Here is an 18361-nt window from a genome sequence, read left to right on the forward strand (position 1 = left end):
CATGTAGAACGACCATATAAAGTCCAATAATAACTTTTACAAATGTTAATTCATAAGTACTACATTTCATTATCGGTGATAATGTTAAAAAATTAGCAAACATTTATAAACATTGTAAACATTACAAATCATACACTTATTACATTTACAATAATATATACAACATTTCTAAGTATTTATAGTAGTTGGTAAACATGTACTGTATAAGCATAATGGCTTATCGTGAAAATTACAAAGTGTTTCAAAAGAATCATTGTCGCTTGAGATTTGATACCGAGATTTGAATAGATTTCACTGCTATTACTTTCTGAGGCATGGCAAAAAACTGGCTAATCCAGTTTCTATTTATCTGAAGAAGGAAGAGTCCCGATCTGGATTATATAGTATAAAAGGTGTGCCGGAAAACATTGTATGCATTCCTGAGCACTACCTTGAGTTACTTATAGACGTACTCACCAGACAACCAGCGTAAGGGTAGGTTGGATTCAAAGGGTATTGTGACGTAGGCATTAGGAAATGTATAGGTCCTATAACAGACCCTCACATTTAGGATAAAATCAACAGTTTCACAGATTGAATCTCAATAAATAAATACACTGATCAAAAATATCAATGTAATGTCTAAGTGGTACCAATACCAAGTGTTGGTCCCATGTTTCATGAGCTGGAATAAAAGCTCCCGAAAATATCCCATATGCACAAAAAACATACTTCTCTCAAATGTTGTGCACAAATGTGTTTATATCCCTGTTAGTGAGCATTTCTATTTTACCAAGATAATCTACTCACCTGATAGGTGTGACATATCAGCAAGCTGATTAAACAGCGTGGTTATTGTAAAGGTGGACCTTGTGCTTGGGGAAAAAAAAGGCCACTTTAAAATGTTTTTTTTTGTCAAACAACACCATTTCTCAAGTTTTGAGGTAGCATGCAATTGGCATGCTGACTGCAGGAATGTCCACCAGAGCTGTTGCCAAATAATTGAATGTACATTTCTCTACCATAAGCCCCCTCCAACGTCTTTTTAGAGAATTTGTCAGTACATCCAACCGGCTTCACAACCACAGACCACGTGTATGGTTGTTGTGTGGGTGAACGGTTTGCTAATATCAACGTTGTGAACAGAGTGCCCCATCGTGGCAGTGGGGTTATTGTATGGGCAGGCATAAACTACGGACAATGAACACGACAGCATTTTATCAATGACTGTCGTGTTCAAATCAAATGTATTTGTCACATACACATGGTTAGCAGATGTTAATGCGAGTGTAGTGAAATGCTTGTGCTTCTAGTTCCGACAATGCAGTAATAACCAACGAGTAATCTAATCTAACAATTCCACAACTACGACCTTATACACACAAGTGTAAAGGGATAAAGAATATGTACATAAAGATATATGAATGAGTGATGGCACAGAACGGCATAGGCAAGATGCAGTAGATGGTATCGAGTACAGTATATACATATGAAATGAGTAATGTAGGGTATGTAAACATAAAAGTAGCATAGTGGCTAGTGATACAAGTATTACATAAAGATGGAAAGATTCAGTAGATGATATAGAGTACAGTATATACATATACATATGAGATGAGTAATGTAGGGTATGTAGACATTATACTAAGTGGCATTGTTTAAAGTGGCTAGTGATACATTTTATACATCAATTTGCATCACTTTCCATAATTAAAGTGAGCTAGAGTTGAGTCAGTGTTTAGGCAGCAGCCTCTCAATGTTAGTGGTGGCTGTTTAAAAGTCTGATGGCCTTGAGATAGAAGCTGTTTTTCTGTCTCTCGGTAGGCTCGTGTCACTGGGCAGTTTGCGGCTGGGTTTCCCTTTGTAGTCCGTAATAGTTTACAAGCCTTGCCATATCCGACGAATGTCAAAGCCGGTGTAGTAGGATTCAATCTTAATCCTGAATTGACGCGTTGCATGTTTGATGGTTTGTCTGAGAGCGTTGCAGGATTTCTTATAAGCGTCTGTATTAGTGTCCCACTCCTTGAAACCGGCAGCTCTAGCCTTTAGTTTGGTGTGGATGTTGCCTGCAATCCATGGCTTCTGGTTGGGATATTTATGTGCGGTCACTGTGGGGACGACATCGTCGATACACTTTTTGATTATGCCGATGACTGAGGTGGTATACTACTCAATACCATTGGATGACCGGAACAAATTCCAGTCTGTGCTAGCAAAGTAGTCCTATAGCGTAGCATCCCTGTCATCTGACCACTTCCATATTGAGCGAGTCACTGGTACTTCCTGCTTTAGTTTTTGCTTGTACGCAGGAATCAGGAGGGTAGAATTATGGTCAGATTTGCCAAATGGAGGGCGAGGGAGAGCTTTGTATGCATCTCGGTAATGGCTGGAACGGAATCAATTTAATGGTGTCGAACACATCAAACACCTGGCTTCCATGTGGCCCTAATCTATGGGTTTCACATGACTGGGCATATGGATATACATGTGTTGGACACAGATCCCTTAAAAATGGAATGTTTGATAACATTCCATTATATCCTTTCCAGACGTTATTATGAGCCAGCCTCCTCCCTGCCACTTTCTATTGTGTAAACTGCAAACTGCTTGTGCTAATAGTGAGAACCACCTTCAATCGTTGTAACCTTCATCCTATATTAGATTTAAAAACAAATATTTACTTAAATGGGTACTTAATTAAATGTTACACAGATATGATTCAATGTTGAGATACAATTAGCTGCAACAATTTTCAAGAAATTATAAAATAGTTTGACTTTGTTTGTAACTTTCAAATGACATTAAACTTAACCAAAATCAATATTTTCAGTAATGAAGACATATGTCTCATGTCAAGGTGGGGTGTGTAAAATAGGTGAACTTTGAAACAGTCACTATGTGACCAATTCTACCATGGGCAAACTTATGAAAGGTTTTGATTAAATCAAAAGGGGTGTAGCCAGAAAGTGATTTAATTCATGTAGAACGACCACATAAAATCCATTCATAACTTTTACAAATGTTAATGCATAAGTACTACATTTCATTATCGGTGATAATGTTTAAACATTTGCAAACATTTATAAACTTTGTAAACATTACAAATCATACGACTTATTACATTTACAATAATATATTCAACATTTTATAGTAGTGGTAAACATGTACTGTATAAGCATAATGGCGTATCGTGAAAATTACAAGGTGTTTCAAAAGAATCATTGTCGCTTGAGATTTGATACCGAGATTTGAATAGATTTCACTGCTATTACTTTCTGAGGCATGGCAAAAAACTGGCTAATCCAGTTTCTATTTATCTGAAGAAGGAAGACTCCCGATCTGGATTATATAGTATAAAAGGTGTGCCGGAAAACATTGTATGCATTCCTGAGCACTACCTTGAGTTACTTATAGACGTACTCACCAGACAACCAGCGTAAGGGTAGGTTGGATTCAAAGGGTATTGTGACGTAGGCATTAGGAAATGTATAGGTCCTATAACAGACCCTCACATTTAGGATAAAATCAACAGTTTCACAGATTGAATCTCAATAAATAAATACACTGATCAAAAATATCAATGTAATGTCTAAGTGGTACCAATACCAAGTGGTGGTCCCATGTTTCATGAGCTGGAATAAAAGATCCCGAAAATATCCCATATGCACAAAAAACATACTTCTCTCAAATGTTGTGCACAAATGTGTTTATATCCCTGTTAGTGAGCATTTCTATTTTACCAAGATAATCTACTCACCTGATAGGTGTGACATATCAGCAAGCTGATTAAACAGCGTGGTTATTGTAAAGGTGGACCTTGTGCTTGGGGGAAAAAAAGGCCACTTTAAAATGTTTTTTTGTCAAACAACACAATTTCTCAAGTTTTGAGGTAGCATGCAATTGGCATGCTGACTGCAGGAATGTCCACCAGAGCTGTTGCCAAATAATTGAATGTACATCTCTCTACCATAAGCCCTCTCCAACGTCTTTTTAGAGAATTTGTCAGTACATCCAACCGGCTTCACAACTACAGACCACGTGTATGGTAGTTGTGTGGGTGGCAGTGGGGTTATTGTATGGGCAGGCATAAACTACGGACAATAAACACGACTGCATTTTATCAATGGCAATTTGAATGCACAGAGAAAACGTGATGAGATCCTGAAGCCCATTGTCATGCCATTCATTCGGCACCATTACCTCATGTTTCAGCATGATAATGCACAGCCCCATTTTGCAAGGATTTGTACACAATTCCTGGAAGCTGAAAATGTCCCAGTTCTTCCATGGCCTGCATACTCACGGGACATGTCACCCATTGAGCTTGTTTGGGATGCTCTGATCCACTCCCTTACCAATTTTTAAGGTATCTGTGATCAACAGATGCATATCTGTAATCCCAGTCATGTCAAATCCATAGATTAGGGCCTAATGAATGTATTTCATTGAACTGATTTCCTTATATAAACTGTAACTTAGTAAAATCTTTGGAATTGTTGCATGTTGCATTCATCTTTTCTTTCAGTCTAAATAATTAACTAAATAAATGATATAATATCAGATATTGTACCTTTTTAATTGCAGATTAACCACACAGTAGTTCACAAATATTTGAACGTCAATTATTGTCCATGAGCAGGGTACATCTTGTTCCGTGAGATCAGCCCAGCCTTCTGTCCTGAATTATCATTTTCCACCTTCTTTGTTTCCCTCTTTCTCAGGACTAACATGTCTGATGACTCCTTGCTGTCCCGGGTTTACCTGGTCGTTCTGCTGCTCCAGTTTCAACTGTTCTGCCTGCGGCTCTGGAACCTTCAACTGTTCACCGGATGTGCTACCTGTCCCAGACCTGCTGTTTTCAAATCTCTAGAGACAGTAGGAGTGGTAGAGATAGTCTGAATGATCGGCTATGAAAAGCCAACTGACATTTACTCCTGAGGTCCTGACCTGTTGCACCCTCGACAACCACTGTGATTATTATTATTTGACCCCGCTGGTCATCTATGAACATTTGAATGTCTTGGCCATGTTCTGTTATAATCTCCACCCGGCCCAGTTAGAAGAGAACTGGCCACCCCTCGTAGGCTGGTTGCTCTCTATGTTTATTCCTAGGTTCTGACCTTTTCAGGGAGTTTTTCCTAGCCACCGTGCTTCTACACCTGCATTGCTTGCTGTTTGGGGTTTTATGCTGGGTTTCTGTACAGCACTTTGTGACATCAGCGTATGTAAAAAGGGCTTTGTAAATGAATGTGATTGATTAATCATCATATTTATTTCCAATCTGGGTGGTTTGAGCCCTGAAAGCTGATTTTCTGAAAGCCGTGGTGCAAAATGAGACGTCCAGAATAAGAGCGATCCATTCTGAGGATCGCTCTCATTCTGGACGTCTCATTTTGCACCTCGGAGAACACACTGAGAAAAAAGACAGGTGTCACGATATTGAGGAAGCTTTCGTTTTCATATTTTTCACATAGTCCACACCTGTTATCTACAATGCATGTGACAAATACATTTGATTTGATTTGAACTGTAACTTTAGCAGACTGCATACATGCCCACAACAATGATAGGAAACGGCAGTTTTACATAAAAGGCTAACACTACTACATTATTGTTATGGTTGGAATCTATTCCATTCAAAGTCAGTTGGATATAAGAATTGAACATGAAATGCCGTTTATTCAACCAGTGTGTGCCCAGTGGTTCGTATTTATTTCCTGAATGTATTTCCAATCTGGGTGGTTTGAGCCCTGAATGCTGATTGTCTGAAAGCCGTGGTATATCTGACCGCATACCATGGGCATGACAAAACATCTGTTTTTTCTAATTATGTTGCTAACCAGTTAATAATAGGGATAAGCAATAGGGAACCTCAGGGGTTGGTGGTATATGGCCAATATACCACGGCTAAGGGCTGTATCCAGGCACTCAGCGTTGCGTCATGCGTAAGAACAGCCCTTAGTTGTGGTATATTGGCCATATACCACACCCCCTCAGGCCTTATAGCTTAATTGGGTTCAGCTCACACTTTTCCCTCCCATTTATGCAGATTAGTTTGTGGTCACAATTCAAATAGTAAATTAAATATAGCCTATACATCACATGGTATTGGGGTGCTACACTATTTCAATATTTTTCACGGGTCCCTTATTTTCCCATTTCCATCTTGCTAAATAGTAACCCTGGTTATCGGCACAGCAGACCATTTGATTCGCCATTAAATAGTTTGATGTGCAAGAGAATCAATGCTTCTATTAACAAAAAACTCAAATCTGTGCCTTTTTCAAGCAATTTTGTTAGACTACATTGTAATCACACAGGCGAGAAAGTCGATACATTGTCTTCGTTTCACTTCACCGTGACAACCAAACGTTTTTCAAGTTTTGCACTGAATCCACACATTTTTTCTGGTGTTCCTAAATTCTGTATGATAGGCTGTACTCGAGATTTAGGGTTTCACAGTGAGCAGTGCTAACAATTGGAATCCCCTTAACAATTATTTTCTGAAGGTTTGTTTTACAAAATAAAGTTTAGGCTACAGTACATGTCATTGGAGTGCTATTTCATTTTTCGGTTAACTGTTTTACATTTCCTTTGATGGACTCAAATACCTTTTAGTTAAATGAAACATCTTATTTTGGGTACAAATATTCCAATATTTGCTGCCATCTTTGCTGCAATTTGGAATAACTACTGTATCTATTCTGGACCAAACTGTAGGTATATATTCTTCACAGGTTCATTGCATATCGTGATGAGTGTGAATGTGCTCGTTGAGATACTAGGCGCAGTGTCCAACTGATGGTGTTAAAATAGCAGAGACCGCGCTGATGAACTTTGTGCTGACTCTGTAACTGTCCGTCGTCCTGAAACAACATGTGCACTGTTTTAATGTGGTGTTACCAGAGGTTAACGTTAATATTACAGTGCTTCTCCCTATAGTTATCCTTCAACATGTCAAAGTTGAAGTGCATTGTGGTTGCATTTCCCATTATTGTAATCTTGCTGCTTCTGATTTTTTTGTTTTTGAGGACTTCATCACAAGTTGAGCAAACCTTTGGCCAACTAAAATGTATTTGCATTTGATCATGATGTGCAGGTCATGTAATAGTTACAAGCTAAATTTGCTTTGTGAACTTTACGTAACAGATTTGGCTTTTGTCTTCACAAACTTTAACTCACGTATCCTATTATTGGGTAATCTAGCCCAGTTTATCAACAGAGATACAGGTAACTGACAAAATCAAGGAAACACTTGAATAAATGAGGGACACAACGTATATTGAAAGCAGGAGAAGGATTCAGGTGTCTCTGTTATGGTGTGTGGTGCATTTCCCTGCATAGTTTAAGTCCACTCAACCCCTTACAGGGCCAGGTATATGTCAATAACTACACATCCATTCTGAGTGATCACCTTCAACCTCTGCTGAAGCAGTTCCATCCTGGTGGGAAGGGTCTCTTCCAGGATGAAAATGCCCCCATCATCAGGGCAAAGTGGTCACTGTATGGTTGTATGAAAATTAAAGCGATGTAAATCGTATGCCATCGCCGTCTTCGTCACCAGATCTCAACACAATTGAAATACTTATTATCCCTAATTTATTAAAGTTTCCTTTATTTTGGCAGCTGTGACCAGAAGTTAGGTGATATTGTTTCCTATATAATACATGCAGGTGTGGTTTAATGATATTTAATTACCAAAATTTGTGTTATATGTAATTACACATACAATACCAGTCAAGTTTGGACACACATACTCATTCCAGGTTTATTCTTTATTTTTTTAAACTATTTTCTACATTGTAGAATAATAGTGTATACATCCAGACTTTGAAATAACACCTATGGAATAATCTAGTAACCAAAAAAGTGTTAAACAAATCAAAATATATTTGAAATAGCTCAGTGCAAGAGCGATTCTTCAAAGTAGCCACCCTTTGCCTTGATGACATATTTGCACACTCTGTAGATTTCACAGTTGTAAACTAACAACAATGTTTAACTACACTGTAATTACAGTGTACCTGACTTTGTATCACCCATCCAAAGTCTACAACTACAGGTGCCAGTGCTCAGTCCTTAGACCCATCCTAAAATAACCACGCTTGGTGAGTCAGGTGAGAGAGTAGATAAGTTGACACATTCTGCTGCCATAATAGAGAAGCATTTAATGACTCAAAAACCCTTAGATCTCTGACTGCACCCTCTCTATTCATCTCTCCATATAACAACATGCATCAATCAGCATGTCCGTCTGTCCATAAATATATCCACCAAGGAGGTTACAAAATGTATTTTCCATTTATGAAAAAAATCTCAATCTCACCAACTAAATCCCGCCAAAATGAATTTTCAGCAATTGTTTTAAAAGTAATTTCATAATATTTTTTCACCTCACCTGCAAATTCTTTGTAAAACATGTTTTACTTTGTCACTGTTAATAATTCACTTGTTATAATTTGTGCAAATAAAACTACATAGAATCTCTAGAGCAGTGTGAAGTGATTACAGTCCACTCTGTGCTCAACCTACCTCTGTTTTCTCTCCATCTGCCTTCTTCTGTGACTTTCTCTGTGTCTTGTCTGTTGCTGTCCGAGGTACTTCTTTGTTGCTGTCTCCTTCGTCTATGCTTGTGGCCTTGTTCTTCTGGAATCCTGTTATTCTATTGCTGTGTTTTTATTTCGTTTTTATGTATCATTTAACTTTCATTTAACTTGATAAGTCAGTTAACCTGTCTGGGGACGGGGTTCCGCTAACATAGTCTTGTTTAGAATGTCGGCCTACCCCTGCCAAACACAGACGACACCGGGCCAATTGTGCACCACCCTATGGGACTCCTAATCACGGCTGGATGTGACTCAGCCTGGATTCGAACCAGGTACTGTAGTGACCCCTCTTGCACTAAAATGCAGTGCCTTAGAACGCTGCGCCACTCGGGAGCCTCGGTGTGGTGTGTCTCTCTCCATCATATCCTACTTTTCAGTTGCTGAATCTGTGTTTTGTCTGGTGTCTATCTCAATCATCTACTCTTCAGCTGCTGTTTCTGGGTTCTCTTCTGGTGTGTCTCTTTAGTTTTGCAATCCAAAACGGTCAAGGGGATACTTGTGTAGCTTAACTTGTTTTGAGCCTGTGTCGGGGTCACCTAAATCATCCACTTGCCTACCAGTTTCTCCTGGCTGCTGCTGTTCTAAGGGATCTACTGGCCTGCTGTTCTCTTTGTTCTCCTCTTTGGAGATGTAGCGAGGTAAAGTTGCATGATGTTATTAATTAAAAAATGACTGTGTACTGACACGACCAGGGTAACTCAGCTGTAAAGAAATGCAAGTGTCCACACAACATGACAGATAATAATCGATATAGCCCCTTGTCCGCATGAATATTAAAAGACATGAACCCCAAAAATACCTGTGAAATGGAATAAGTTATAAGATTCATTTAATTTAGTCAGTTCTACCAGCTGATGTGATATTCTTATACTAAATAACATTCGAGGACACATGCCTTGAGGACACATAACTTAATATTAAGGGCCCATGTATTTTCAATATTTTGTTCACCCAGAGGGATTCATCGAAATGTCGGTTATTTATCGGGTTTTTAAACAATTGAATTGTCTGATGTCGGTTGAATTATTTCAATTCCACTTAGTCAATGTTTTTTCTTCAGTGAGCTCAATGTGCAGTTTCTCTAGAGCGAAATCAGATCAAGCCCAAACTGTGCGATGCAGTAGGGAGTTGTAGTTTCCAACAGGCCAATATTCTAAATAGTTTAGCACAGAAAACGTGGTAAATAACTACAATGACCATAATCCATTAAGTGCCTACTTGTACAGTCGATGGGTATCATGAAGAGGTGCTCAAGAATCTTGCTTCGCCCCTTCCTCTCTGGTGTGGGGCAGACATGGAGAGGGTGAGAGATGAGAGACAGAAGAAAGCACATCGAAAGGGAAGGGCAGCAGTTGCTTCGTGACGTATCTCCACCTGAAAATAAAAAAGATCTAACCTAAGTGATGAGATGATGACTTGGAATGAAATAATAAATTCATCAAATAAAACATCAGAATTCAACCTGCCACAATCAACAGCCTGATCAACTCTATGCGAATGAGATGTGTCGCGCTGCCTGAGGCAAATTGTGGTAAAACCAGACTCTGGTTTTTCTGATCCACGCCCTTAACCTTTTTTCAAAGGTATCTGTGACCAACAGTTGCATATCTGTATTTCAAGTCATGTGCAATTATCAGTGACTCGAGGTAAAACCGGTAGGGCAAATCATTTCAATACCTCTTATGTAATTGGACAATTAACAAAAACAAAAGATAGGAGGATGGCACTGATGATGTCTTTAGACAGTGGATTAGGGTAGATGGATTTTCCGGGGTGGAGGAATGTTTAGGAATGTTCTCATCTATAAAAAGGGCCTAACAACACACATTGAAGCCACCCAACCAGTTGATAAGCAATTGCAATATTAAAGCTGCTAATACAGTCTGAGAATCATATTGAGCATACCTGCATCCTCCTGTCATACTGGCATTACCAATTGTGAGGTGATAGAGAGAGAAGAAGCTATACTTTCGGACCTATATACCTGGTTGACGATCACCTTGTGAATCTTTGGAAGTAAAATTTCAAGTGGACTTCATTTATTTATTTCAAGAAGTTCAGGTGAGTGGAAATGGGCATGCAAGATACTGAATTTAGTAAAAGAATGCTAGGATTTTTTTTATGATTTAGCTTTTATAGCATTACTTTATAAAGTTATTTATCATTATCCAACATTTTTTTTATCTGCAAACTTTATACACACATGTATCTGAACAAAAATAATAGTTGAGTGAGAAATAGCAAACATTCTTAAACACCAAGACGGTTCATGATGTTGTCATCAAAATAGGTATTTGACAGAATGTAATTTGAAAATACAAAACAGTAATGAAGACTCAAACATTGAATCTCCTCTCAAAAGCAGCGAGTGATATTTCACCAATCCAATAATATCACATGAAATGATCTTTCCACCAAGTAGACCTGTAGCCCCTAACATCATTAATTTATATCTGCCAAATCAATCCAGAAGGTTACCAAGTCAGTTCAAGAATGTACATCAGACGGTAATAGGATTTTATTATACAGTGCCTTCCCGAAATTAGTCATACCCCTTGACTTATTCCACATGTTGTTGTGTTACACACAATACCCCATAATAACAAAATGAAAACTCATTGACAGAAGTATTGACAACCCTGAGTCAATACATCTTAGAATCAGTCTTTCTGGGTAAGTCTGTACACCTGGAACGTACAATATTGGGAATGTACAATATTTATGTAAGTCTTGCCATAGATTTTCAAGAACATTTAAGTCAAAACTGTAACTCGGCTGCACAGGAAAATTACATTTCGTCTTAGTAAGAAACACCAGTGTATATTTTGCCTTGTGTTTTAGGTAATTGTCCTGCTGAAAGGTGAATTTTCCTCCCTGTGTCTGTTGGAAAGCTGACTGAACAAGGTTTTCCTCTAGGATTTTGCCTGTGCTTAGCTGTATTCCATTTATTTTTATCCTATAAACTCTCTAGTCCTAGCCAATGACAAGCATACCCATAACATGAAGCCGCCACTGTTCTTGCAGCGTCCTATTAAACATGTCAAAAAAGGTTATTATCTTCTGTGAGTATGGCAACCATGTTCTGTGTATGTATGATGTGGCATTCATGGAATATTCTCCTAACCCTCAGACAGGAATGTTCTTGCAACGTTCTCATCAAATGTGTCTAGAACATAGGGCCTCCCAGGTGGAGCCGTGGTCTAGGGCACTGCATCGCAGCGCTAGCTGTGCCACCAGAGACTCTGGGTTCGCGCCGGCTGCGACTGAAAGGTCCATGAGGCGATGCACAATTGGCCTAGCGTCGTCCGGGTTAGGGAGAGTTTGGCCGGTAGGGATATCCTTGTCTCATCGCGCACCATCGACTCCTGTGGTGGGCTGGGCACAGTGCATGCTAACTAAGGTCACCAGGTGCACGGTGTTTCCTCCGACACATTGGTGCGGCTGGCTTCCGGGTTGGATGCGCGCTGTGTTAAGAAGCAGTGCGGCTTGGTTGGGTTGTGTTTCGGAGGACGCATGACTTTCGACCTTCATCTCTCCCGAGCCCGTACGGGAGTTGTAGCGATGAGACAAGATAGTAACTACTAATAATTGGATACTACGAAATTGGGGAGAAAAAGGGGGTAAAATAAAAAAATAAAAAACGTGTCTAGAACGTTAATATCGTATATTCTGAGAACATGGCAACGCTGTTCTGTGTATGTTTGGTGGGACGTTGGTGGAATAATCTCAGAACCCTCAGAAAACTGGACATGAATGTTCTTGCAACGTCCCATGAAACGTGTCTAGAACTTTAATATATTATATTCAGAGAACATTTTAACCACATTCTAGATACGTTCTGCTAGACATTTTAAGGGAATGTTCTCCTAACTAACACCAAGACATGCTAAAAAGGCTCCTAGAGGGTTTTTGCTAACATAGAGAGAATATCCCTTAGAATATCCCCTAACTAACTGAGATTTGGAAACTCAAATATGTGACTATAAAATCGTGCTGTACTTGCATGAGAGGCAAAATAACAGTTGTTATTTGTGGTTAAAACGCAGGTTGTTTTTCCCCCAATGAAATGTGGCACAAGCGGCAGTTGGCTCCTTTATTAGGGTGGATGGGCTCATAGTAATGGCTGGAACGGAATCAATGGAATGGTATCGAACACACCAAACACATCGCCCCAGGGTTTATATCGGAAATGATTCGATTGTGTAAAGTAACACAGTCACAGAAGGTGATTCACTGCTCTAAGGAATAGCATTCCAGGGGGAGGGACAAGGTGTTTACCTTTGGTCTCCAAGCCTTTTCAAAATGGATTCCTCCCAATGTGTTCTCCAATACCATAAATCATTTTAGAAAAAGGCTCAGTGCAGTTATTCACGCAAGGGGAGGGTGCTAGTGTATTGAAACCTTTGGAGAAAAAAGGATTACTTCTTAAACAAAATATTTTTCTCTGAGCAATTGTATTAGTAGTATTATTATATCATCTTCAAAAAATACTATGCAATAGTATTTGTGTTATTTATTTATACAGTCTTTTCGACTCATCTTTATCAATGGTGCAAATCATTTCCTTTATGACAGTATGTGAATTATGTAATGAAAGATTTGATATCTCAGGGTATCGACAACCATTGGGGTGAGTGTGTAAACATATCCACATGCCAGAATGTACATATATTGTACGAGGCAGAATATCAAATTATAGTTCCAACATTTATGTGTAGAAAACTTGATATCATCTTTCTCTCTTAGGTGGTGGAGATATGGCTACAATCAAGATGAGATGCAGAGCTACACTGCTCTGCCTAACAGGTGAGAAATGAAAGCAGAACATGTTTAACTTCTGTGAGATTAAATAGTTCCTGATGTTCATATGAGAATATGTCTTACAAAAAACACAGTGTAAAAAAAGTGTAGATTATCAAATCGTTAAAATTCCAGCTTAATCAAAAACGTGATTTTCCTGTGTTTTTATATATATTTCCACAATATGAGGTTGGAACAATACTGTGAAAATGTGAACATTTTTTTGTAATTATTGCAGTACCAAAGACTCAAACAGCAGAGGGTGCGCATGAACTAGGATGAATAGCAAGTAGCATGGTTAATGATAAATGGCTATGGCTCCTGTCTCAAGACCCATTAACTCTTGAAGCTAGGGGGCACTATTTTTATGTTTGGAAAAATAACGCTCCCAAAGTAAACGGCCTATTTCTCAGGACCAGATGCTAGAATATGCATATAATTGACAGATTAGGATAGAAAACACAAAAGTTTCCAAAACTGTCAAAATATTGTCTGTGAGGATAACAGAACTGATATTGCAGGTGAAACCCTGATAAAAATCAAACCAGGAAGTGGCTTCTATTTTGAAAACTCCATGTTCCAAAGCCTCCCATTGCTCCATTTAAAGGGATATCAACCAGATTCCTTTTCCTATCGCTTCCTCAAGGTGTCAACAGTCTTCAGACATAGTTTCAGGCTTTTATTTAGAAAAATGAGCCAGAACGATAACATCGCATCAAGTGGTCTGTTTTGCTCGCGCAACAGAGTTTGGATGGGTATTGCTTTTCCCTCTCCTACTGTGAAAGAGATTTGCGGTTGATATATTACCGATTATATATTTTAAAAACAACCTGAGGATTGATTATAAAAAATCCTGTGGATTTCTGAATATAATACTCCAAACAAACGGAGGAATTTTGGATATAAAAATTATCTTTATGGAACAAAAGGAATATTTGTTGTGTAACTGGGAGTCTCGTGAGTGAAAACATCCGAAGATCATCAAAGGTAAACTATTAATTTGATTGCTTTTCTGATTTTCGTGACCAAGCTACCTGATGCTAAGTGTATTTAATGTTTTGTCATGCGATCGATAAACTTACACAAACGCTTGGATTGCTTTCGCTGTAAAGCATAATTTCAAAATCTGAGATGACAGGTGGATTAACAAAAGGCTAAACTGTGTTTTGCAATATTGCACTTGTGATTTCATGAATATGAATATTTTTAGTAATATTATTTGACTGAGGCGCTATGCTATTCAGCGGTTGCTGATGACAATTATCCCGCTTAAGGGATGGGTAGCATCAAGAAGTTTTAAGCTAGAGAAGTATTTTTGGATGGGCTGTGTCTCAATCGACCGCGTCCGCTGATATCGGCCTTTCACATCTGCGGTGAAAGGTGGCAGAGCTACAGAGCATAAAACATCCCAAAAATTATTCTAAAAAAGAAACTCTGTAGCGTCCGAATGGTTTACAAACTATTGAACCCTCTATGAAAAGGTGAGTCTCTCATAAACACATACATGTCGACTGTTTTGCTCTAGGACGCCACCAATCCTCACAAGACTGAACTGAAGGCAAGCCCGGTTAGCAGTTAAAACAAGTTATGGATGTTTGTATGGAAGTAGTTCAGTGTCAAAAGAAGGGGTTAAATACGTTGTTATTTTTAAAGTAATTTTTTCCTGATCTTTCGTATTTCTCTCAGATATAGGACAGACACTTCCAATGCCCCCTTAAATGTGCTGGGCATGATTACATTTACATTTACATTTAAGTCATTTAGCAGACGCTCTTATCCAGAGCGACTTACAAATTGGTGCATTCACCTTATGACATCCAGTGGAACAGTAGTGCATCTAAATCTTTTAAGGGGGGGGGGGTGATAAAACAACTATGAAAATAACAACTATGAAAATAACAATGATAATGTCGATTCCATCAACAGTACTTACGGCAACAACAATCTTGACAACTGTGTCAGCACAATCAACCACAGCTGAGCCCGCAACAACAACAGCTGCTCCCACAACAACCTCAGCCGCAGCAATGACGACTACAGCTGCTCCCACAACAACCACGCTGTGGGTACGAAAAGAAGAGCTGAGGCAAGAAAAAACAAAGCTGCACCCACAACAACCACAGCTGCGGATACGACGAGAAGAGAAGTCGCAAAAGAAAACACAGCTGCCTCCACAACATCACAAGCGGCAAGAAAAACAACATCACGTGCAACAACCCCCAGAACCCTGCCATCAACAAACAATCACAGCCGTCCCAACAACAACGAAAGCTGTTCCCAAAAAACCCATAGATGCACCCACAACAACCACAGTGTCTCCCACAACAACTGCAGCAGCTCCAACAACAGCTTCCCCTACAGCAACCACAGCTGCGGCTACAACAACCAAATTCATCCCTACAACAACCACATCTGCCCCCAAAACAACCACAGATACACCCAAAACAACAACTTTTTCTCCCAAGAAGGCTACAGCAGATCCCACAACCACAGCAGCTTCCCCTACAACAACCAAAGTCGTGCCCACAACAACCACAACCACAACAACACCCACAACAACACCAATGACATCTACACCTACGGCTTCAACAAGCACAGATGTGGCTACAACAACAACAGCTTCTCCCACAACAACCACAGCTTATCCCACAACAACCGCAGCTTATCCCACAACAACCACAGTTGCAGCTACAAGAGCAAGAGCTGCAGCAACAACAACCGAAGTGCTGGCCTCAACAACCACAGCTGCTCCAATAACAACCACAGCTGGTCCAATAACAACCACAGCTGCACAAACTACAACCACAGCTTCTCCCACAACAACCACAGCTTCTCCCACAACAACCACATTTGAAGCTACAACAACACAAGCTGCAGCAACAACAACCGAAGCTCTGGCCTCAACAACCACAGCTTCTCCAACAACATTCATAACTTCTCACACAACAACCACAGCTTCTCCCACAACAACCACAGCATCTACCACAACAACCACAGTTGCACAAACTACAACAACAGCTTCTCCCATAACAACCAAAGCTTCTCCCACAACAACCACAGATTCTCTCATAACAACCACAGCGTCTCCCACAACAACCATAGCTTCTCCCACAACAACCACAGCTTCTCCCACAACAACCACAACTTCTCCCACAACAACCACAGCTCCTACCACAACAACCACAGCTTCTCCCACAACAACCACAGTTGCAGCTACAACAACAGATGCTGCAGCAACAACAGCCGAAGCGCTGGACTCAACAACCACAGCTGTGCCAACGACAACCACAGCTGCAGAAACTACAACAACAGCTTCTCCCACAACAACCACAGCTTCTCCCACGACAACCACAGCTTCTCCCACAACAACCACAGCCTTACCCACAACAACCACAGCTTCTCCCACAACAACTACAACTGCTCCAACAACATTCACAACTTCTCACACAACAACCACAGCAGCACAAACTACAAAAACAGCTTCTCCCACAACTACAGCGTCTCCCACAACAACCACAGCTTCTCCCACAACAACCACAGCTTCTCCAACAACAACCACAGTTGCAGCGACAACAACAAGAGCTTCAGCAAAAACAACCGAAGTGCTGGCCTCAACAACCACAGCTGCTCCAACTGCAATTACAGATTCTCCCACATCAACCACAGCTTCTCTTATAACAACCACAGCGTCTCCCACAACAACCACAGCGTCTCCCACAACAACCACAGCTTCTCCCACAACAACCACAGCTCATACCACAACAACCACAGCTTATCCCACAACAACCACAGTTGCAGCTACAACAACAAGAGCTGCAGCAACAACAATTGAAGTGCTGGCCTCAACAACCACAGCTGCTCCAACAACAACCACACCTGCACAAACGACAACCACAGCTTCTCCCACAGCAACCACAGCTTCTCTCATAACAACCACATCATCTCCCACAACAACCACAGCTTCTCCCACAACAACCACAGTTGCAGCTACAACAACCACAGCTGCAGCAACAACAACCGAAGCACTGGCCTCAACAACCACCGCTGCACCAACGACAACCACAGCTGCACAAACGACAACCACAGCTTCTCCCACAACAACCACAGCTTCTCCCACAACAACCACAGCTTCTCCCACAACAACCACAGCGTCTCCCACAACAACCACAGCTTCTCTCATAACAACCACAGCGTCTCCCACAACAACCACAGCTTCTCCCACAACAACCACAGTTGCAGCTACAACATCCACTGCTGCAGCAACGACAACCGAAGCAACCGAAGTGCTGGCCTCAAAAACCACAGCTGCTCCAACAACAACCACAGCTGCACAAACTACAACAACAGCTTCTCCCACAACACCTACAGCTTCTCCCACAACAACCACAGCTTCTCCAACAACAACCACAACTTCTCCCACAACTACCACAGCTCCTACCACAACAACCACAGCTTATCCCACAACAACCACAGTTGCAGCTACAACAACAAGAGCTGTAGCAACAACAACCACAGCTGCTCCAACAACAACCACAGCTGCACAAACGACAATCACAGCTTCTCCCACAACAACCACAGCTTCTCCCACAACAACCACAACTTCTCCCACAACAACCACAGCTTCTCCCACAACAACCACAGCTTCTCCCACAACAACCACAGCTTCTCCCACAACATTCACAACTTCTCCCATAACAACCACAGTTTCTCCCACAACAACCACAGAATCTCCCACAACAACCACAGTTGCAGCTACAACCACCACAGCTGCAGCAACAACAACCGAAGTGCTGGCCTCAACAACCACAGCTGCTCCAACAACAAACACAGCTGCACAAACTGCAACAACAGCTTCTCCCACAACAACCAAAGCTTCTCTCATAACAACCACAGCGTCTCCCACAACAACCACAGCTTCTCCCACAACAACCACAGTTGCAGCTACAACAACCACAGCTGCAGCAACAACAACCAAA

The 18361-nt window shown here is 40.5% G+C and overlaps 1 protein-coding gene across 1 annotated transcript in view; it reads left to right on the top strand.

Annotated features, from left to right (window-relative positions):
* LOC135573895 (mucin-3B-like) overlaps nucleotides 1–18361 on the top strand; it is a 54655-nt gene that overhangs the window by 19903 nt on the left and 16391 nt on the right. Inside the window, 5 exon segments of the mRNA XM_065024101.1 lie at nucleotides 13332–13391; nucleotides 15678–16154; nucleotides 16242–16381; nucleotides 16467–17535; nucleotides 17577–18279. Coding sequence (XP_064880173.1) covers nucleotides 13332–13391; nucleotides 15678–16154; nucleotides 16242–16381; nucleotides 16467–17535; nucleotides 17577–18279 — 2449 coding nt within the window.

This window comes from Oncorhynchus nerka, linkage group LG11 (genome assembly GCF_034236695.1).
Source record: "Oncorhynchus nerka isolate Pitt River linkage group LG11, Oner_Uvic_2.0, whole genome shotgun sequence".
Lineage (NCBI taxonomy): Eukaryota > Metazoa > Chordata > Actinopteri > Salmoniformes > Salmonidae > Oncorhynchus > Oncorhynchus nerka.